This window comes from Brassica napus, chromosome C2 (genome assembly GCF_020379485.1).
Source record: "Brassica napus cultivar Da-Ae chromosome C2, Da-Ae, whole genome shotgun sequence".
In the NCBI taxonomy this organism is placed as follows: domain Eukaryota; kingdom Viridiplantae; phylum Streptophyta; class Magnoliopsida; order Brassicales; family Brassicaceae; genus Brassica; species Brassica napus.
In genome coordinates, this window is record NC_063445.1 from 5,429,106 (window position 1) to 5,453,662 (window position 24,557).

General features: G+C 36.7%; 1 protein-coding gene across 1 annotated transcript; it reads right to left on the reverse strand.

The window, feature by feature from the left end:
- Positions 1–7,941: 7,941 nt before the first annotated feature.
- On the reverse strand, positions 7,942–10,499 carry LOC106416654 (ATPase GET3C). Its single transcript, XM_013857577.3, has 11 exons — positions 10,243–10,499; positions 9,680–9,894; positions 9,539–9,601; positions 9,351–9,455; positions 9,199–9,273; positions 9,051–9,119; positions 8,903–8,968; positions 8,739–8,819; positions 8,559–8,657; positions 8,332–8,466; positions 7,942–8,205 (listed from the first exon to the last, which is right to left on the reverse strand). The coding sequence occupies exons 1-11, from the start codon at positions 10,370–10,372 to the stop codon at positions 8,068–8,070; spliced, it is 1,176 nt and encodes a 391-aa protein (XP_013713031.2). The 5' UTR covers positions 10,373–10,499; the 3' UTR covers positions 7,942–8,067.
- Between the last annotated feature and the right edge of the window lie 14,058 nt (positions 10,500–24,557).

Consider the following 24,557-nt stretch of genomic DNA (forward strand, 5'->3'; position numbering starts at 1 on the left):
AGGGTCAATTTGGTAATTGTTGTTTTTGAGAATGTGAACCTTTTCTTTCTTTCATCATCACACGAAATAAAAGCTCAATACTCTCTTCTGGTTTAGAGTTTTCTTGACTCAATAAGAGCTTTTTGAGCAAAACTTTTCTGCTTAGGGTTTCTACAAGCTGAAACTGTTTACTCGAGATCGTATCTTCACTACTTACAAGCAGTGTTACGGTCAGAGAAGTGGCGTTATCAAGAGAAAGATTCCCGTTTTTATTTAAACATGAGCCTTGGACTTTCACGCCGTGCATTCCGGGTTAGTGAAAGTCCAAGGCTCTAATAAACTTCTGATATTAGATGAACCAACTTGACAGTTCATCTTCCTAGAGCTTTACGCCGTGAAGCTCTTGAAGGAGTAAACATATATGTATGGTTTGTCCATAGGGATGTTGTCATGGGTAATTTACACTCTCAACAACAACATATTCTCTCCTTGTCTACTACTAATCAAGAGGATTGTATCTTATTCTCATTTTATCCTTTCTCTATGCAGTTACACTCTGTTTCGGATGTTTGATGATGTAATGCTCTTGGCAAAAGGTGGACTCATATGTTACCAAGGATCCGTCAAGAAAGTTGAAGATGTTATAAATCCATGATATGGATATGTGGATTGCCATTAACCATTAAGAAGGTTTACATCTGACCCGACTATCCGGTCCGTCTACACCCGTCTCCGGTCCGTCTACATCCGACCAAGACTAGTCAAGATGAAGACTCATTCAACCGGAGCATTTATGAGCTTTGACCAAGTCTAGATATTTGTAGTCAAATGTATTAAATGTGTAGATTCTCTCCTTTGTGTAAACGCTTATGAACCTCCACTATATATTGATAGTGAGAGCTAATGAGAAAGACACAACTTTCAAAGCAACACTTCTCTCATATTTCTAACACGTTATCAGCACGATTGTGCTCTCCACCTGAGAAATCTCTCTCAGCCGGCGATCCTCTTTCCGGCCAGCTCCTCCGGTGCTCAGCCTTTGCTCCACCGGCGCTCAGCCTCCTCTCCACCAGGCCACCTCTCTCTCTCCGCCGGAAAACTCCTCTCTCTCTCAAATTCCGGCCAACTCTCACGGTGGTCCTCTCAGATTCTTGTGGTGAAAAAGGTAAACAAATCAAAACCTTGAAATCTATAGAACACCATTATGTCTGAAACAAATCTAGGATCTATATGAATCCATAACTTATAAACAATCTATGGATTTAAAATATTGATCTTGTTTCTATGATCCATATGATCCATATGAAACTTGATTCTAAAAGTATCTTGAATCCATAAAACTTAAAATTCTCTAAAGGTTCTATGTTTCTCTAAAAACTTATAAACTTATCAAAATACCTAAAGATCTACATGAATCTTGTTTATAAAAACTTATGAATCATAAAATTATTAGAGAAAGCTTAAACCTTTTGATTCAATCCTTTTGTTTGGCCATTTTACCAGATGTGATAAACATAAGTGTATAATCTGGCCAAAACAAAATTCCATCAATCCTTGTTGTGCCATTTTCGGCCAGATCTCCTAAAATCAGTCAACCCATCAATAAAATCGAAATTAAAATCATTCATTGCATATCCTTGACTATTAATATTTGTTTTGTAACTATCAAAGTTTTAAAAACCTTTTATGATTTTTATAAATGCATAATCGATTTTATAAATGCTTGTTTGAATTTATTAAGTGCATATCTTTGACTGAAAATTATTTCTAAAGTTTTATAAGCCATAGTCTTGTTTTAAAATTGATATGTCATAAGGTAGAATAAAATCTGGTTGAAATCATTTGATCATATTGTTAATTAAACCAACCATGAACAGATTTTATATCATACTGAATTTTGATCACATAAGTTTGCTAGTTAAAATAAAACTTGATCTAGTTTCATCCTTGAACCTGATTCTATGATTAAATTATGAACTGATCATTTGTATACCTGATAGTATCATTTAGTAAATCATTAGATCGAACTTGAATCATCCATGAACTGACCTTTGCATGCATCCAACTATCATATTGTTAAAACTGGACATAGGTATCACATAATTGAAACCAAACATACATGTTCGCATAGCTTTAGCAATGATGATACTAGTGCGTCTGAAGTGGTTCATGTTGTTTGCATCTAAATGATTCACACTGTTTGCATATAGTTAGACAAAATCGGTTTCCATTTAAAATTTAGTACATTTGCTTTATTCAAAATTATAAACCAAGTTTTAACCGATTTTGAAAATCTACTTTGGTTTACAAATATCTTGAACATTATAAAAGTTATTTGTCTTGTCCATGATGCATTTTAAATCCATCCATATTGATTGACAAAATTTTTATCTTAATGCATATAAAATATTTTCTGAAAATAAAATGCATAATAAATCATCAATCTCCTTGGCATATAAATTCAAATCCTGAATTATATTATGAATCCTTACTCCTTTATGGATATTTGATTCAGATGTCGAAAATCAACAACCTTGAATATGCTTCCCTCAATCTCTCCGGAGATAATTACCTCCAATGGGAGCTTGATACCAAAATCCTCTTAAGGTCCAGAAACCTTGGTGATACTATCACTGAAGGCACTGAGCCATCAGACAAGGATAATTACAAGGCACTTGTTGTCATTCGCCATCACCTTGCTGAAGGTCTCAAGGACCAGTATCTCACAATTGAGAATCCTCTGGAACTTTGGACAGAGTTGAAAACCAGATTTAATCATCAGAAAACTGTGATATTGCCAAAAGCCCTTTATGATTGGAGAAACCTGAGAATCCAAGACTATAAGTCTGTGGAAGAGTATAACTCGGCTTTGTTCAAAATAGTCTCAAAGTTGAAACTTTGTGGTGAGACTATTACTGATGCTGATATGTTGGAGAAAACATTCTCCACATTCCACACCAGCAATGTTGTGCTTCAGCAACAGTACCGAGAGAAGGGTTTCTCCACTTATGCTGCCTTAATCTCTTGTTTGTTGCTAGCTGAGCAAAACAATGAGTTGCTCATGATGAACAGTGAGCTAAGGCCTCCTGGTGCTAAAGCATTGCCTGAGGCACATGCGGCCGTAGAGCCAAAGGATGAGACTCCAAGAGAGTCATACCATGGTCGCATGAGAGGCCGTGGTAGATGGCAAGGTCGTAACCGTGGGTTTCAACCACGTGGCCGTGGATTTCAACCACGAGACCATCTTGGTCGCAGCCGAGGCCGAGGCTATAGCCGAGGTCATCAAGCTAACCGTGGGTATAAGTCCGACTTCAAAACCCATGGCTCGAGCTCGACCAAATCTGCTTGCCATCGTTGTGGGATGACCAATCATTGGGCTAATAAATGCAAAACTCCCCAACACCTTGTTAAGCTCTACCAGGAGAGCATAAAGGGCAAGAACTTTGAGGCAAATTTGGTCCATTATGATAATGAGAATGATCTGGATCATGAGGATGATCAAGCCCATGACAAAGATGATCATGAGGACTTTGAGACTTCAGACCTCCTTACAAGTGGCTGAATATGAAGATTTCGATATCATATTGCTTTTGTCTTTGCATTCTTGATTTGGCTTTATGTCTTTTTCCTATGTTCTATGACTTTGGCAATTCCATTTATGAGATAAAGTTTTTTTTTTACTTTATATATATGCCTTATACAAAGTCACACTATATTAAAAGACAAAAGATATTTTGTTAACCTCATTTTAAAGAGTGCCAATATCAATACTATAGCAGGCACGGCCAACCTTATTGAAGGCCATGTCCCGGCTCACTTAGTGATGCCTAAAGGCACGCATTTAGAAATTTCTAATGCATTATATTCTCCTAAATCAAAGAGAAATCTATTAAGTTTCAAAGACATTCGCATGAATGATCTACATGTTGAAATTAGGGGCGAGGGAAAGAAAGAATTCCTCTTGATTTATGAAAATGCCCAAGGCCATAAGAAAGTCCTAGAGACTATCCCTGCTATATCAATAGGCCTCTATTGTGCCAATATAAAATCGAGTGAGGCTAACACTTCAATTCCTAATGAGTTCAGAGAAGCCTTTAAACAATGGCATGAAAGGCTTGGCCATCCTGGCAGATCCATGATGCGCAAAATAATCTCGAGCTCAACTGGCCATTCCTTGAAAGATAGGATAACTATCCCTATGAGCATTACATGTATTCCATGCTCACAAGGAAAATTAATAATAAGGCCATCACCTGGAAAGGTGAGTAAGGAAACATTAAACTTTCTGGAAAGAATACATGGTGATATATGTGGACCAATACACCCACCTTGTGGGACATTTCGATATTTTATGGTCCTCATTGACGCATCGACCAGATGGTCGCATGTTTGTCTATTATCATCTAGAAACTTAGCATTGGCAAGACTATTGGCACAGATCATAAGACTGCGAGCCCATTTTCCAGATTTTCCACTAAAGACTATACGTCTTGACAATGCAAGTGAATTCAGTTCCCAAGCTTTTAATGATTACTGTATGTCCATGGGGGTAAGTGTGGAACACTCCGTGGCACATGTACATACACAGAATGGATTGGCCGAATCCTTCATTAAAAGAATCCAGTTGATTGCTCGACCATTACTCATGAGGTCGAAGCTACCAGTATCAGCTTGGGGACATGCGGTATTACATGCTGCTGAATTAATACGCATAAGGCCATCCAGTGAACATAAATATTCTCCATCCCAATTACTCTCGGGTCATGAGCCAGACGTATCCCATATCAAAACATTTGGATGTTCTGTGTACGTCCCTATTGCACCACCACAGAGAACAAAAATGGGACCTCAAAGGAGGATGGGAATATATGTTGGTTTTGATTCTCCAACCATTATTAAATATCTTGAGCCTACTACTGGAGATTTATTTAAGGCCAGATATGCTGATTGTCATTTTGATGAATCAGAGTACCCAACATTAGGGGGAGAAAATAACAAGCTGGGCAAAGAAATTGTATGGAATCAAACATCCTTATCATGGCAAGATCCTCGGACTCAATCATGTGATTTAGAGGTCCAGAAAATAATTCATATGCAAAAGCTAGCTAATCAATTGCCTGATTCCTTTGCTGACCCGAAAAGAGTGACTAAGTCCTATATACCAGCTTGTAATGCACCAATAAGTATTGATGTCCAAGATGGACACAATCAAGTGGCTACAGAGTCTAAAGCACGTCTTAAGCGTGGTAGACCAATTGGTTCCAAAGATAAAAGACCTCGGAAACTAAAGAAAGGTGCAAAAGAAACCGAGGTCATAGATTGTCCAGACAAGGCCGAAATGGCCATGCCTAAGGTACCAACCAATGAGACTCGGGACGCCGAGCCTCATGGTACTGAAGGTGCTAATGATGAGATCTCAATTAATTATTTAATGTCTGGGACAAGATGGAACCGGAAAGATGTCGACATCAATGATATATTTGCATACCAAGTAGCCCTTGATGTTATGGACTTAGATGAGGATCATGAACCCACGTCTATACTAGAGTGCACTCAAAGATCAGATTGGCTCAAATGGAAAGAAGCCATAAACGTGGAGTTAGAATCATTTAAGAAAAGGAATGTCTTTGGATCGATTATCCGGACACCTTATAATGTTAAACCAGTGGGATATAAGTGGGTATTTGTGAGGAAGAGAAATGAATATGGTGAAATTGTAAGATACAAAGCACGGCTTGTTGCACAAGGATTCTCACAAATACCAGGCATCGATTATGAGGAGACATACTCCCCTGTGGTGGATGCAACTACATTTCGATTTTTAATAAGTCTGGCCATCAAAGAAAATTTGGATATGCGGTTAATGGATGTTGTAACCGCATACCTTTATGGTCCACTGGATAACGAAATATATATGAGATTACCAGAGGGTGTTGAGCTCAAAGCTAATAAAGGTTCTCGAGAAGAACACTGCATAAGGCTGAACAAATCCTTATATGGACTTAAGCAAAGTGGTCGAATGTGGTATAATCGCTTAAGCGAATACCTTGCCAAAGTTGGCTATAAGAACGACCCTATCAGTCCATGTATCTTTATAAAGAAGTTTGCAAACAAAGGATTTGTTATCATAGCAGTGTATGTTGATGATTTGAACATCATTGGAACCCCTGGGGAAATCGCCCAAACAGTTGAATATCTCAAGAAAGAGTTTGAAATGAAAGACCTAGGTAAAACTAAAGTCTGTTTGGGGTTACAACTTGAGTACATAAAAGGAGGAATCCTTGTGCATCAAAAGGCATATACAGAAAAGGTACTCAAGAGATTTAACATGGACCAGGCTCACCCATTGACCAGCCCAATGGTCGTGAGGTCCCTTGGAGTGGACACTGACCCATTTCGTCCTAAGGACGAGAATGAGAATGTCCTGGGTCCAGAAGTGCCTTACCTCAGTGCCATAGGAGCGTTACTGTATTTGGCTAGCCACACTAGACCAGATATATGTTTTGCCGTGAACCTCCTAGCCCGTTTTAGTTCATGTCCGACCCAAAGGCACTGGAATGGAATTAAACATATCCTACGTTACCTTCAAGGAACTAAGGATTTGGGTCTATTTTATACCAATGAAACCAAAGATGGTTTAGTAGGCTTTGCTGATGCAGGCTACTTATCTGATCCACACCATGCTCGGTCCCAAACCGGTTATGTGTTCACTCATGGTGGTACTGCAATATCATGGCGTTCCATGAAACAAACTATAGCAGCCACATCATCTAATCACTCAGAAATCTTAGCCATGCATGAGGCAAGTCGTGAGTGTGTATGGTTGAGGTCTATGACTCAACACATCCGATCAGATAGTGGAATGGTCGAGGACAATGGTCCGACCATCATATATGAGGATAATGCAGCCTGCATTGCTCAACTCAAAGATGGGTATATCAAAGGTGACCGAACCAAACATGTACTACCCAAGTTCTTCTTCACACATGAGTTGCAGAAAGCCAAGGAGGTCAGCGTCACTCAAATCCGGTCAAGTGAGAACTCAGCCGACCTCTTCACCAAATCACTTCCCACCAGCACATTCAAGAAGCTTACGCAGCAGATTGGCATGCGAAGACTCAAGGACCTTCAGTGATGTCCAAATCAGGGGGAGTAATGTGTGTTGTACTCTTTTTCCTGTCCTTGGTTTCCCTTTTTACCACATTGGGTTTTGGGTTTTCCAGGAGAGGTTTTAATGAGGCAACGTTAGCACATTACAAGCCCGATATGGTTATGGCATCCAAGGGGGAGTGTTATAAATCCATGATATGGATATGTGGATTGTCATTAACCATTAAGGAGGTTTACATCTGACCCGACTATCCGGTCCGTCTACACCCGTCTCCGGTCCGTCTAGACCCGTCTCCGGTCCGTCTACATCCGACCAAGACTAGTCAAGATGAAGACTCATTCAACCGGAGCATTTATGAGCTTTGACCAAGTCTAGATATTTGTAGTCAAATGTATTAAATGTGTAGATTCTCTCCTTTGTGTAAACCCTTATGAACCTCCACTATATATTGATAGTGAGAGCTAATGAGAAAGACACAACTTTCAAAGCAACACTTCTCTCATATTTCTAACAGAAGAATAATTCTCGAGACCCGGAGCGTGTACTACATTGATATATTGGAAGGCATATTAAAGCCAAGCACAACCTCAGGGTTTACCTAGCTTTTGGTTAGATGGATGCTTCATAATAGGTATCAAGTTCCTATGGACTAGCTTAAAAGCAGAAGTGATGGCTTCTTCTGCTTCTACTGACAACTCTACTCACGGAGGAAGCGCTCACGGGAGCTTCCTAGGAGATGATGAATCCGCTCTTACCCAATCTGATGGAGAATGGGTACAGCATCAAGCACTTTCCTCGTTTCCTGACACTAACCGTTTTATACACCACCTAAGAATTTAGAAGTACATAAGAGTGCTCTCAAGAACTTCCATTACTTTCTTGCTTTAAAAGTTAATAACATTGGCAACTAACTTGTTTTCCTCCCATCATCTCGAAATTTCATACTTTTTTTAAGAAATAAAAGACCAAAACTGATCTTATTTCCAAATGAGATCACCCATGAACTTAAGTGCTGGAACCCCTCTTATCTCTGCATCTAGCAACGGAGATTGGATCAGTTTCAACCCGGAAAGTTCTGTATCCTTCTTAATAAGTCCAAGCACACGCGTTTGTTCCTGAAAATACCAACAACCATATCACATTGAAAGGTTTATATAAAATAGCTATGTCTACTGGAACTACTAAGCTGATACTGGATTCAAATCAAAAGTTTTGCTTGCACAGAGTTAACTTAGAGTTACCTTTCGTCTCACTGAGCAAAATTTGCAGTCGGATTGGGAATCAGGTAGAAGCTGATTAACAATAAGCCTCTGAACTGGTACATTCTCTTTTATTAAAGATGCATGTAACCTCGAAGACTCGTTTATTGCCATCACCTAAAAGTAAAGATATTAGCCAAGTGAAGTAAATCTAAGTGTCTCAGTAACCTTAATGATCTTTATGAACAAGTAAGAGAGAATGGTGTTACCGTTGGGATGGTCACAATGACAAACTCAGTGGTGTCCACATCACGGAATACATTTCGAACTTTCTCCATCCTTTCTTTCAGTTGGTCCAACTCGTTGGACTGTTAAACAAAATTGAATCATTAGAGTTCTAAAAGGTGAACAAGAGGTATTGATTCAAAGTGAATAACCTATATACTTACAGGTCCTGGTTCTTGTATCTCCTTTTTTTTACCAAAGACGGACGTAAAGGCTGAAGCTGCAGCAGTGATCTTCTTCTTGAGCTGAAATAATCAAATCATTCATTTAGATACAAGTAAAGCTAAAAACATATCAATCTTGCAAGAAAGGAAGCAAATGCTCAAACCTTTGTTATTTTGCTAATGGATGAATCATAGAAGTCAGGAAGAGAAAGTAGCCGCAGAGTATGTCCCTGCAAGAAACTAATTGAATCAACAGAAGAATCCACCAAGTGGAATGTACTCCAAACTTAGAATATACATATATAAACTAACCGTGGGAGCAGTATCGAAAACTATACGTGTGAACCTACTGTATTCTGGTGACTCCACAAATTGAAGAACCTGTAAATAGATCTCAATTCTCAACATTTATAAAAGATCATCTTTTTCAAAATTAAGAAGGTAACAACAACATACGTGCCTTGGAAATAGCTGCTATTTCGTCAATACCAGGTGATGCAGCATTGAGCATATCTTCAAGATTCAAATCCCCTAACTACCGAACAAAAAATAGACAACATTATCTTCAAGATATTAACAGAATACACATCCTGGAAGATCTTTAAGACAAACCTCGCCGGCAAACATTCCTAGCCCCATGCTATCCATCATGTTTTTAACGCTCTTATCACCACCAGCCTGGCTTTTAATCTCTTCCTTCATTCTCTCCGGTGTTATCTGTTTTCAACATGAGAACAACAAACCTCAGCAACAAATGCTATGTATCAAGGAGTGTGTGTAAGTTCGTTAATGTTAATCACCTCGAGAGCTAGAAGTGGAGAATCAACACCTTGAACAGGCTTTAACACTCCTCCCGACAAGTCCTGGATACCAAAGAATAACGAAGAGATGAGCTGATAACCAAAGACATTGAGAGCCAAATCAGAAGGTGAGTGTGAGACCTGAGAGAAAGAATCACTCAAGGAGTGAGCAGGATCAGTTGAGACCACGATGGTGGGATGACCATGGTTAGCAAACTTAACCGCCAGAGAAGCAGCACAGCTTGTTTTCCCAACACCTCCTTTACCTCCCAGAAGGTAATACTTTCGCTGATTCGCGGATACCATCTCATCAAAACGGGAAGCTCCTCCTTCAGCAAGAGTAGCCAATGATCTCTCTACAGAGTAGACGCACAAAAGGGAGAAAGCAAATCTTAATGCCACGGATCAAACTGAAGCAAGGTGAGCCACATAACTAACTATTCACTGTGTAATCAAACAGCAATCTATTTACAGGTTCCATCACTAATCAGTAGAAGAAAGTTCTCATCTTAAAACTTCACAGAGAATCTAAAAGTCTGGAAATTTAACATTTGTCTCTCAATTAACAAGTAAGGACAGAGTCAATCATCGAAGTCTGAAACTTTTAACACAAATCAGATCTGAAACCAGAGTGATTCTACTCAGTGAATTCAAAAATGTTTGCTTTAACATATGGGTGATGGAAAAATGTTCAAAAAGGGTACCTCGAAAGAGTGTTCCAGAGAGTCTCCCATCGTGAATCTGGGAATCGAGGGAACTGAAAACCAGAGCTGGTCCGACCCGATGGAGAGAAACAGAGCGTGAAACACGGTTCAAAAGAAGGGAGGCCGCCATTTAAGAAGAGAAGCCGGTGAATGGCACACTGTTCCGGAGGACGCCGAGGGAGTTAAAAGGCGGAGCAGGCCACTGGAGGAAGGAGGGTTTTAGCGAGGTTTTTAGGATATGATCCTTCACTTTTCAGAAAATTGCAAATTAAACCAGTTTAAAGTTGTTGACAAACAAAAAAACCAGTTTAATGTTTTTTCTTAAACCCGGATGAACCCGCCGGTCGGACCAAATTTTATTATCAATCGAATTCGGCATTATTGGAAAACTAAACCAGTTACTAGTAATTAGTGTGGTCACATTGGTTGACATATAATGTTCAAAGACCAAACGTGACATTATTTTATCTCAGGACATTTTTGTTCGTAACTATACACAAAAAACTCATTGGGTTTGGTTGGTGATAACCAAATTTGGAAGTTAGGCCATTGGTATTAGTCTATGAGATTAGTATTGGGCCTTGGAAGTTCTTAGGGTTAGTGAGACACATATATATAGTTTTTTTTTTTGAAACACATATATATAGTCTCTTGACCTAATTTTTTACGTAGAGACTTACAAGAATAAAAAAGACAAAAGAGAGAAAATAGGGAAGGAGGCAGAATTTTGTATGGGTTTGTCAAGACAGATTTGGAGGGTCAAACGGATTCTGATCGGGCTGATATTTTGTGGGAAGATTCTTCAGTCAGTGAGTTAAAGGTTCACCGAAGGGATTTAGATTTCAACGGTTGGATCTTCTGTTGTCTGGATTTTAGTGAAGCTGGTCGTCACAGTTCTTCAGCAGTGTTGTCTTGAGTGTTTGGTAAATCCGACGGTGAGATTTTCTCTGATTGAGCTGAAATTTGGCAGAGGTGTTGTTGACTGGTTTATCTTGGATTTGTACGGTGGGATTAGTCTCTGGTTGCCGTAATCCTTGTGATCGGAGGTCGTTTGGTTTCTGCTGGTTTTGAAGCTTTGTGCTGCTCTCTTGTTGTTGTTGTTCTTGTGTTGGAGATAGCTCTTTGTAGCTTGAGTCTCTGTTCTGTTCAGGTTGTTGAACAGGGAGGACGTGGTTGTACTCACATACATTTATATAGTGGATTGTTGAGTGGACTACAGTCCTGTGGTTTTTCCTTCTCACATCGAGGAGGTTTTCCACGTAAAAAGTGTTTGTCTCATTTAGTTATTGCTTATATTATATCCTGCTATCTTCGAAGTACTTTTCTCTCAGATTCTCACAAGGTCAGCGGAAACACGATTGCTACATTCCGCTGCACCTCGTGTCTGCTTTCCCCAACAAAGTGGTATCAGAGCTTCTGGTTTTAGAGCTTTGGGTTTGATAACTTCGGGTTATTGTTGATTGTGAGAATGATGGAAAATACGAGCAGCATGATAAGCTTGAATGGTGCTAACTATCATCTATGGAAGGGCAAGATGGAGGATTTGCTCTTTGTTAAAAAAATCCATGTTCCAGTCTTCGAGGAGAAGAAACCTGAGAAGAAGACGGATGAAGAGTGGAAGCTGCTGCATCGCAAAGTGTGTGGGTTGATAATGAGACTGAGACAGATGATCATTCTTTGTGCAAGAAACTGGAGCAGTTGTATGCTAGGAAGACCGGAAACAACAAGATGTACATGATCAAGAAGTTGGTTGAGCTGAGGTATCAGGAGGGAACTCCGATGACGGATCACTTGAATGCGTTTCAGGGATTGCTCAACAAGCTGTCTGATATGGGCATCAGGTTTGATGATGAGATTCACGGTCTGTGGCTTCTCGGTACTTTACCGGATTCTTGAGAGGTTTTCAGGATGTCTCTTTGTAACTCCGCGTCAGAAGGTGTTATTTCGATGGATTCAGTGAAGAACAGTGTTCTTAATGAGGAAGCAAGAAGGCAGTCGAATGCTAGTAGTTCGCGTTCAGATGTCTTTGTTACTGAGTCAAGGGGGAGGAGTTCGAGTAGAGATCCCAAGAGAGACAAGAACAGGAGCAGGAGCAAATCTAATAAATTTGCTAACATGGAGTGCTATTTCTGTCACAAGAAAGGGCACATGAAAAAGGATTGCTGGAAGTTGAAAACAAACAGCAAGGTAATCAAGAAGAAAAGGTGGATCGGGTGACTGTCACCGAAGATCAGTTTCTCATTCTTCTTGAGGGTGATGCCATTAATGTCGCATGCCAAGACACCAGTTGGGTGATTGATAATGGAGCCACTACTCATGCAACATCACAGCGGGATTTATTTTCTACCTATAATACGGGTAATTATGGTTCCGTGAAGATGGGAAATGATGCAATGGCTCAAGTTGCTGGCATTGGCGATATATGCTTGGAGACTAGTCTTGGGACTAGGTTGGTGCTTAAGGATGTTAAGCATGTTCCTGATATTAGGATGAATCTGATATCGACGGGAATACTTGATGATGAGGGTTATTTCAGTTTTCACGGTGGTGGTAAATGGAAGCTCTCTCGCGGTTCTTTGATTGTGGCTCGAGGTGAGAAGTCATCATCCTTCTATTGGATGCAGGCTAAGGTCTCCAAAGGCGCTGTTAATGCGGTGGAGAATGATGGTGCCATGGAGTTATGGCATAAGAGACTTGGTCACATGAGTGAGAAGGGAATGTATGTGTTGTCTAAGAATGAGGTGATTCCAGGAATCTCTGGTTTGCACCTGCAGAAGTGTTCACATTGCTTTGCGGGAAAACAACACAGAGTGTCTTTCAAGTTTTCTGCGCCTTCTAGGAAACCCGAGGTACTGGATTTGGTACATTCAGATGTGTGTGGTCCAATGAGGACAAGATCTCTTGGCGGCGCATCATATTTTGTGACTTTCATTGATGATCATTCAAGGAAGTTGTGGGTATTTCCTATGAGGACGAAGGATCAGGTGTTGGGATATTTCAAGCATTTTGTGGCGTTGGTTGAGAGACAAACGGGGAAGAAGCTGAAGTGTATCCGCAGTGATAATGGTGGAGAATATTCTGGACCATTTGATGCTTATTGCAAAGAGCATGGTATAAGGCATCAGTTCACGCCACCTAAGACTCCACAGTTGAATGGGTTGGCTGAAAGGATGAATAGGACGATTGTCGAGAGGATGAGATGTTTGATCTCACAATCAGGCTTATCGATGACTTTCTGGGGAGAAGCTTTGAACACGGTGATTCATGTACTGAATTTGTCACCGAGTGCTCCATTGGATGGTGATATTCCAGAGAGGGTTTGGACTGGTAAGGATGTCTCTTACAGTCACTTGAGGGTCTTTGGGTGTAAGGCATTTGTTCATATTCCCAAGGATGAGAGATCGAAGCTTGAGATGAAGTCACGGCAGTGTGTGTTCATCGGTTATGGTCAGGATGAGTTCGGGTACAGATTTTATGATCCCGTTGAAAGGAAGCTCGTAAGGAGCAGAGATGTTGTGTTCATGGAAGATCAAACGATTAAGGACATTGACAAGTCCAAAATTCCAGCTCAGGTTTATGAGAGTTTGATTGATTTAGAGGCTACTCCTTCTACATCGGTCCACGGTGAGGTTGAGGTTCAGGATAATACACCCAGTGCAGATGCTCCCGCACATGAAGATGGTAGTGGTGATCATGGTGACGATCATGGTGAGACACCAACTGCTGAGAACCAACCTATTGTTGTAAGAAGATCCGAGAGAGCTCTTAAACCGTCGACAAGGTATGATCCTAGTGAGTATGTATTATTTACTGATGGGGGAGAGCCTGAAAGCTATGATGAAGCTTTGGAGGATGAACACAAGGATATGTGGTTTGGAGCCATGGATGAGGAGATGGATTCTTTTGAGGAAAACCATACTTTTGAGTTGGTGGAATTGCCTAAGGGCAAAAAGGCTCTGCTTAATAAGTGGGTGTACAGAATTAAGCATGAGGACGACAATTTGCCACCTCGACACAAGGCTATATTGGTTGTGAAAGGCTACAGCCAAAAGAAGGGAATTGATTATGATGAAATCTTTTCTCCTGTTGTGAAGATGCCATCCATTCGGGTTGTACTTGGATTGGCAGCGAGCCTTGATCTAGAGGTTGAGCAAATGGATGTGAAGACTGCTTTTCTCTATGGTGATTTGGAGGAAGAGATCTACATGGAACAACCAGAAGTCTATGTGAAAAGGGCAAAGAAAATCTGGTTTGCCGCTTGAAGAAAAGCCTTTATGGATTGAAGCAAGCACCAAGGCAGTGGTACATGAAGTTCAAGTCTGTTATGGGGGAGCATGGTTATGCAGAGACTGATTCAGACCATTGTGTATTTGTGAAGGTGTTTGGTGAGGATGATTTTATCATCTTGTCACTACAAGAAAACACGCCGATTGCAAGGGAAAATTGCGAGCGAAAATTTTCCTTGCAAATTTGCGACAGATTTGCAACGGAATTGCAAGAAAAATTATTTTCCTCGCAAATCTCTCGCAAATTTGTGAGAAATTTGCGAGGAAAATTTTTCCTCGCAAATTTGCGAGAGATTTGCGATGGAAGTTACAGCGTCCTCGCAAATCCCTCGCAAATTTGCAATGAAACATTTCTCTCGCAAATTTGCAAGGGATTTATAAGAATTTTGTATGTCTATCTTGTTTCCTCACAGCTCCCTTGCAAATTTGCAATAGATTTGCAAAGAACTTGCATGGTATGTACATTTTATCATTTTTCTCCCAAAATCAAATAAAGTTAATAAAAAATTATTAATTAAAATATTTAGTGTTTAACAAGTACATCGATGAATATTTTTGGAAATTTAATCAATATCAGTCAACTAAATATTTACGGGATAAATATTTTCTGACACTTAAAATTAATATTACAAAGTACTAAACATCAAAACTCTATAATTTATACAATAAATACACGTCAAAGAAGTTTCCAAAAAAAAATTGAAACAAAATTTCACGTCAATTGTTTTTTCGAACAACAAATACAAAATACATATTAGTCCAGCAAAAATATACCAATACCCCAAACGAAACCCTAAACTCATTGACTTATGAATTTGCAAGGAATTTGCAAGGGATCACTCGCAATTCCATTGCAAATCTCAAATTTGCGATGAACCCTTGCAATTCCCTTGCAAATTCATTTTTTCCCCAATTACTCAAAATTTAAATAAAATCTAATTTTTATAATATATATATATATATATATATATATATAATATCTCAAACTATATACCAAATTTAAAATTTTACATTATACATTTCAAAAATAAATAAAAATACTAGACAACACAAAAACAAAATCACTAATCTTAACTCAAACACTATATCTCAAACCCTAAAATCTATGTATAAACTCTATACCCCAAATCACTAATCTAGACACTAAATCATTTATAATGTTTAAAATGTACATCGGAAAATATTTTCCGAAATTTGATTAACTATTGTTATGAACTTAAGTCTCAAGCCTTGATTTGCGCAATTTCCATTGCAAATTTGCAAGAGATTTGCGAGAGACTCGTTTTGAACCGAATCAATAACACTTGATTTGTTATTACAACTAATTAACAGCAAACCCTTATAACTTATATAACTCAAATACGTAAACTAAAAGTTTGGAAAATGTTAAACATATTAATAAACTAGTTTATAAAGCCAAAATATAATCAAACACATCCACTAAATTATCTACCATTAACTAAAATGTTTTAAATTTTTTAAAAGTAAAACTCTCATTGGTCAATGCATAGATGCAATCTATGACCATTGATTAAACTTGAATCAATGGTTCAGATGTTGTTTCGTTTCAATATCCGCCTCTCCTCCTCATTGGTGGAATATCTAAATGCAAGGATTGTAATCTGTGTCCATTGATTAATTTTGAATCAATGGTCCAGATGCTTTTTTTTAATCTTCTGCTCTCCTCCTTTCACGTCCCGTAGTCTCCTCCTTAACACTTCTTCTTGCTTAACTCTTCCTCATCTGCAATTCTTCTTCTTTATTTCCTTAGCATCTCATAATCTAGTCTACAATTTCTTCTTATCTCTCATCCTTCACGAGCCTTTAACCGTTCATCTTCTTTTCCACGCCTCCCTTCCTCATGTACGAATCCAGATCTCCTCCTTTGATGTACTGCCAAATTCGTGAACGCCTCCCAAATCTGAAGCTCGCTCTTCTTCACCGAATTCTCCCGCCTTTCCTCACTCACCGCCTCTGACCAAGTCCCTGAAATCTGTAGTTTTCGCCGTCGTTCGTGACTCTTGCCGGTGATGAAGAAGAAGCAAGGATAGAGACATGGGAAGGACATCGGCCGGCGTCTTTTTTTTTTTTTAATTTTTTTTTTTTTTTTTCATTTTTTTTTAAATTAGGTTAAGTTGTAAACAGGTAGGTGTGAGGTGCCAACAAAAAAAGAAATAAAAAAAAAGTTGTAAACCGGTTTAATATATAGGAATATGTATTTGTAAATTTATAATATTCATAATATATTCTCATATGTACACATATTCACATATATATATACAATTAATATATTTTTCGGTAAGAGTGAAATTATTTGTTAGTTATATATATGCTATATATTTATTTTATTTTTCAATTTCATAATTTTTTAAAAAAATATTTTTCAAGATATTGCGAGGAAACTGCGTTTCTTAAATCTATCGCAAATTTGCGAGGAAACATTTTTCGTCGCAAATTTGCGAGGAAACATTTTCCGTCGCAAATTTGCAAGAAAACATCTCCCGTCGCAAATTTGCGAGGAAACATCTTCCGTCGCAAATTTGCGACAATGGATTTGCGAGGAATATGTTTTCCTCGCAATTTCCTTGCAAAGCGCGATTTGCAAGAGAATTGCGACGGTTTTTTCCCTTGCAACAAACGTGTTTTTTTGTAGTGTGTTGTTGTATGTTGATGATATGTTGATTGTGGGCAGGAACATGGACAAAATTAAGGAGCTGAAAGAGCAGCTCAGTGAGTCCTTTGCCATGAAAGATATGGGTCCAGCGAAACAGATTCTTGGTATGAGAATTGTTCGAGATAGATGTGAGAAGCTGATTCACTTATCTCAGGAGAAGTACATTGAAAAAGTACTTAAGCGGTTTCACACCGACAAGTCTAAAGTGTTGAGTACTCCTCTTGCTCCACACTTAAGACTGAGCAGTCAACAAAGTCCGAAGACATATGCAGAGAAGGAAGATATGGAGAAGGTTCCATATGCTTCTGCAGTGGGTAGTTTGATGTATGCCATGGTCTGTACAAGACCAGATTTAGCTTACGCCGTTGGAGTTGTCAGCAGGTTTATCTCCAATCCAGGAAGAGAACATTGGAATGCTGTGAAGTGGATTTTGAGATATCTCAGAGAGATTTTTGATCTGAAGATTACATTTGGGGTTAAGAAGCCTTTACTGGTCAGTTTCACTGATTCTGACATGTCTGGAGATGTTGATTCTAACAAGTCTACTTCGGGTTACTTGGTAACATTTGCGGGTGGAGCTGTGGCATGGCAGTCAAGGCTGCAAAAGTGCGTTGCACTATCTACCACTGAGGCAGAGTTCATTGCTGCAACTGAAGCTTGTAAAGAGTTGTTGTGGATGAAGAACTTCTGTGAAAAGATCGGTTTCAAGCAAGAAAAGTATGTGTTGCTTTGTGATAGTCAAAGCGCCATCTGTCTCGGGAAGAACTCTACATTTCATTCGAAATCAAAACACATTCAGAGGAGGTATCATTGGATACGAGATGTGGTTGCTTCTAAGGAAGTGGAACTTGAGAAAGTTCATACGGATGATAATGGAGCTGATATGATGACAAAGTCTTTGCCGAGGGGGAAGCTTGAAGTATGCCGAGGGATAGCCGGAATGGCTGTTTCCTCCACCTAGTCGGAGGGGGAGTTTGTTGGGTTCCTTCTAGATGGAGGAAACCCATTGGGTTTGGTTGGTGATAACCAAACTTGGAAGTTGGGCCATTGGTATTCGTCTATGAGATTAGTATTGGGCTTTGGAAGTTCTTAGGGTTAGTGAGACACATATATATAGTCTCTTGACCTAATTTTTTATGTAGAGACTTACAAGAATAAAAAAAGACAAAAGAGAGAAAAGAGGGAATGAGGCAGAATTTCATCTGGGTTTGTCAAGGCAGATTTGGAGGATCAAACGGATCCTGATCGGGCTGATATTTTGTCGGAAGCTTCTTCAGTCAGTTAGTTCAAGGTTCACCGAAGGGATTTAGATTTCAACGGTTGGATCTTCTGTTGTTTGGGTTTTAGTGAAGGTGGTCGTCACAGTTCTTCAGCAGTGCTGTCTTGAGTATTTGGTAAATCCGACGGTGAGATTTTCTCTGATTGAGCTGAAATTTGGCAGAGGTGTTTTTTACTGGTTTATCTTGGATTTGTACGGTGGGATTAGTCTCTGGTTGCCGGAATCCTTGTGAGCTGAGGTCGTTTGGTTTCTGCTGGTTTTAAAGCTTTGTGTTGCTCTCTTGTTGTTGTTGTTCTTGTGTTGGAGATAGCTCTTTGTAGCTTGAGTCTCTGTTCTGTTCAGGTTGTTGAACAGAGAGGACGTGATTGTACTCACATGCATTTATATAGTGGATTGTTCAGTGGACTACAGTCCTGTGATTTTTCCTTCTCACATCGAGGAGGTTTTCCACGTAAAAAGTGCTTATCTCATTTAGTTATTGCTTATATTATATTATGTTATCGTCGAAGTATTTTTCTCTCAGATTCTCACAAGATCAGGGGAAACACGATTGCTACATTCCGATGCACCTCGTGTCCGCTTTCCCCAACATTAAGTTGGAGAATAAATTACAGATAGGGAACTTAACTATATTTTTTTTTCTTTTTTTCTTGACTATGTATATTGATGAAATAATTTAAATTTATTATTATGATTTTTAGTGAAATCGATTTTAGATACATAGTCGTACTATATACTCATTTCGTTTCATATTAACTGTCGTTCTAGAGTTTAAATTCGTTTCATTTTAAGTGTCACTTTATGTTTTTAATGCATTTAATTGCTATTTTTTCTAATTTTATCTTTATTCTCTTAGCTCATTAATTAATATAATCAAATAAATTCACGTATTAATAAATTGTAAAATATGAAATTTAATAATTTTTTTAATCTGTGTAAAAAATTTAGAACGATAAATAAAATGAAACGGATAGAGTATATGTTATCTAATTTTATTTATTAATCCATTTTATGTAGCACATGTTTTGAATTTATGGATTTGTAGTATTAAAAAGACAATTTTTTTTTTAAAAAAACTGTTTTATTGCCAATACAACAATATTGCTTTCTAACTGCATCCAAATTTTAAGAATAAGGTAACTCAGCATGAATTGGTTATTTTCGTATAATAAAAATTTAAAACGGTTAATTAAAATGCTGCTTCCACATTAGTTATATAACTATAGATATATAAATTGCTGATAATGATTAGTGATCCTTTTCACTAGAGATTCCGGTGATGATTGTTTTAGTAGCTTTTAGTTTTAGTTTTTGATTTTTAGATTCTAGTTTTTAGATTTTAGATTTTGGTTTTTGATTTTCAAATTTTTTTGTTTTTGATTTTCAGCTTTTGGTTTTAGTTTTTAGATTTTGGATTTAGATTTTGGTTTTTGGTTTTAATGTATTTTTTAGTTTTTTTTTAAAAAAAAATATACATTACTTTATAATAATACATAAAATAGCAATAAAATATTTAAAAGTTACCATTGAAATTTATCAAATAGTGCTAATAAGTTTTTGTGTTCTATTATGGATGAAAAAAATAGTTTTTGAAAAAAAAACTAAAATAATAATCATTAAATTTGTAAAATTTTAAATTTTTACATTTAAAATGTTTCAAATTTATCATAACATATTTTATTAGAAATATAAATAATAAATTTATTTATAAATAATAATAAATATTTATAAAATAAGAATACATTTACTTTAGAACATATACATTAATCATTGTTGATACATGCTATATTAATATTAACAAAGGCTAAGATAATACTTCATCCGTTTCGTTATGTAAGTAGTTTTGCTTAAAAGCGCGGATATTAAGAAACTTCAACCTTTTCTAAAGCAACAATAAAAACGTTTTTTTATTTATTGCACACATTCATTTTGTCTGCAAGATTTAATTAGAGAGAGATTATTGTTAGTAATAAAATTAATAAAAAATAATACTAATAATATAGTGTCTTCTATTTCTTTGTCATGAAGCTCTCCAATATCATAATGCATCTTGTTCAAGTCAAATGGCCGAGTGAACATCTGGAGGTTTGATTGTGTTTTCTTGATTTTTTTTAACATTTTCTGTTTTGTTTTCTTTTTGACTTTTTTTCCAATCGAAGAAAGCAAATCAAAAAGAAAAACTAATGGAGTAAGATAACACTTAAGGTGGTATTTATAGTGAATTTAGAAATAGATTTTTTTGGTAACTAGTAGTAAATGTTAGTTAATGTTAGTTGACTGACATTGAAAGTTGTGTTAAAAAAATTGAAAACTTTGACAAGACCTTTAAGTTTTTAATTGGAATATTGTATATTTATTGCTTTGGGTTCTGAGAACAACTTATATTGTGAAACAACATTTTTTTGCTAAAACTACTTATATAACGAAACGGAGGGAGTATATATAAAAAAAAAGCTACGTACTCTTCTACTTTATTTAACAACAAGTACGTGTTCCTGTACAAAAACTAAAAAAACATGGATTCTGGTTTTTCATTTAAAAGTTAATGTAGCATGTACAAACTGGTTTCCTTAGTTTATAGGAAAACTCTTTTGCTAAAATCTTAATTGGCTATAGGAAGAATTTTCGTTTCACTTATTTTTAGGAAATCAATTTTTAAAAATCTTGATTGGGTAAAAAGTGGTTTTTCAAAAATCAAAAGCTAAAAACTAGGGTAAAATCTAAAAACAATCAACTAAAAACTAGTGTAAAATCTAAAAACAATCAACCTCTCCATCTCTCCTCCGTTGCCACATACTGAAAAGGGGGTAACAACCAATTTCCAACTTCTGGTTCCTCGAGAAAATCAATGGTGGATTGTTTTAAGAATCAAAATCCCAAATCTTCTTCTTCATTTCCGGTGGTTGAGAAGATATCTTATGATTTTGAGTTTCAGTATATTTTAGCCATTTAAAATATATGTTAATTTTTTATTCGTTACATTTGTAAAAAAATATTTTTAAATAAAAAGTTTGTATTACATTATATATATGAATTATTGTTATACTGACATGTATATGCTTGATCATGATCATTTTACATCTTATGGCCATCTTACATTCTTTTTTTTCTCAAGAACATGGATTATGACAACATGCATTACATCTTGTTATCTTCACTTCAAGTTCTATGAATTTCAAGTGCATTTCAACTTTTCATGCATTACATCTTGTCATCTTCACTTCAATTCTATGGATTCCAAGTGCATTTCAACTTTTCAAGCCCTTGAGCTTGTCATCTTCACTTTTCAAGTTCTATGGATTCCATGTCACGTTCAAACAATTAATAATTAAATGTTGATCTTGACCATTTTCGCTAATATTGACATTTTCTTATAAATAGGAGTAATTAATGCTTTTTGACAATTAGAAGTAATGTTTTTGACAATGTATTCGTGTTAGTAATGTTCGACATATTTTAGTGATATTGTAAACTAAAATGGTAAAACCAATATATCCTTGACAGTTACATATTAGATGGGTGCGATCATACCATCCCTAATGCACTTGGGCTAGAATGATTGACTTCCCGGAAAATTCTCTTGTTGCAATTTTTTTATTTTAATTTAACATTTACACCCAAAAAAAAGTTATATATTAGATTTGCTTTGTTGACCAAAACTTTATCTTTGAATTCTAAAATCGTGTCATCATTTGACTAGACAGCATATTAATGTACAAAAACTTTACATTACACTAAGAATCCTACTAAGTTTGGCCTGTAAAATGCCTAACATTCGATATTCTAACCTTCTAAAATGATTATATAGTTTCATTAAATCCAGAGATGCATAAGATAGATAAGATACATCTCGATTCATATCCATTGTTTTGTTATTTTGTAATTCTTATCGTTTTTATTTTCAAACTTCGACAATGTTACATAAAAACATAAATTTTGGAATAATGATTAACGAACAAAGGGTGAGTAAAGGCAACACGTATCTTCGATAATATAATACCATATAAATACTTGTACTTTAATAAGAAGAGAAAATGATGTTTAGTTCAAAGAAAACGGCGGTGGTGTAAGCAAGAGAATTCGATGGAACATTCAGCGCAAACCAATGAGAAACTTTCGGCTTTGGTCTTTGACAAATTGACATGCTATCCAAAATCCATTTTTCATAGTATAAAATACATATATGATAAATGCACATATAGTAACAGATTGTGATGTTCCAACTTATCAAAACTACTAAAAGAAGAAAACAAGACTTAGCTACAATGGTCTTCACCTCTTTTGATGATGAATATTAGGATTGGACATAAACTAAATAGTAAACCCCATAGCAAACTAAAGTGAACTTTTAAAAGATGATATTCAAGCAAAGCAAAACTAAATCAGAGTAAAATATATGAAAGAGATATAAACTACATAAGCCAAATTCATATACTGACATAATCTTTTTGATAAATTCAACTCAAAATGATCTAAACGACAGTTAAGTTATTTGATATAGACTTCGTTTGGATTTTATAATTTATGTTCAACCCGAGTATGAATTGAATGTGATTTCTACAGAGATATATAGTCTTTTGGCATTGATTTCATAAGTTTTAGAGGATAGACAATCTGATTTTCAAACTTATTATTTGGGATTTTGAAACAAAAGCACAGACGAATATATATATATATATATATATATAATAGGATTATAAGTATATACTTTTATATACACAAATATGCGCGTGGAATTTATAGAAAATCAAAAGAACAAAGTTAATAACATGACAAGAGTCACAAGATACCGAGGATGGAAATAAATGAGCCCGTCTTTTTGGGGTGTCTTTAGTATCGGAGATTGACTTTTGGTGGGTGCAAGTCTTCTAGTATTGTTTTATTTATTTACATTTCCCAGTCTTGGTTAGATGTTAATACGATGCCTTGGATATCTAATGCATAGATTCTAAACAAAATACACATTTTATTGTATAAAGCACAATATGCGCAATACAAAATCGTATTATTCTTCAAAGAAACACTTTTGTAATGACATATGTACTCGACATAAGTTATAAACAAATTTAATAATCTTTTTCACATGAGTCTTCAATTTTTATAAAGTTATATCTGCTCTCTTAATTTCTTTAAGAGCGAACATATATATCATATCCCATGTATTCTAAATGAAAAGATTCCTAAAAATTTACTCATTAAGCAACTTATTATAATACAAAATATGTCAATATTAGATATTTTGTTTCACTGAATATGATTTTCTCTCGAACGTCCTTCATAAAAAAATAGAGAATTCGGCCAAAAAACACTGAACTTTGCGGAAATTGCCAAAAAAAACCTGGACATATGGGCTAGCCAATAAAACCGTGAACTTTTGTTAACTTTTTTAGTTTATTAAAAAACTTACGATTGTTTGACCAGATTAACACACCGTTAACCGAGTTAACACATAAATAAGCGGATGTTAATTTTGGATGTTAAAGTATACAACGTCATTTCATCTCTTTGTCTGATTAAAGACAAACGACGTCGTTTATATAGCTTTGTTATTAAAAATATGGATTTCCAACGACTCGAACTCGTGTACTCGGGTTTAATGATAGGGGTTTTTGCCACTGAGCTAGTGGACTTTGCAATTGATTTACGAACACAGTTTGTTTTATTCTCTTCGAATCCGAGTTAAAAGACAAATGAATGAAACGACGCGTTTTATATTGCTTTTTTATTAAAAAGATGGGCTTCCATCGGCTCGAACTCGTGCACTCGGGTTTAATGGTAGGGGTTTTTGCCACTGAGCTAGTGGACTTTGCAATAGATTTACGAACACAGTTTCTTTTATTCTCTTTGAATCCGAATTAAATGAATCAAAAAGAAACGACAGCGTTTTTTCCTCCGATTGGTATAAACCCTAAATTCCCAAAACCATAAATCTAGTTCGCGATTCAAGCTCGATTCTGTTCGATCTCGTCCTTAAGAATCTCGATTCTCACCTTTCCTTCTTCGAGTAGCGCATGAAGAGTTCGGATTGTGACGATTCGTCTGTGAATACGATGGGAATTCGTGGTATCCTGGAGCA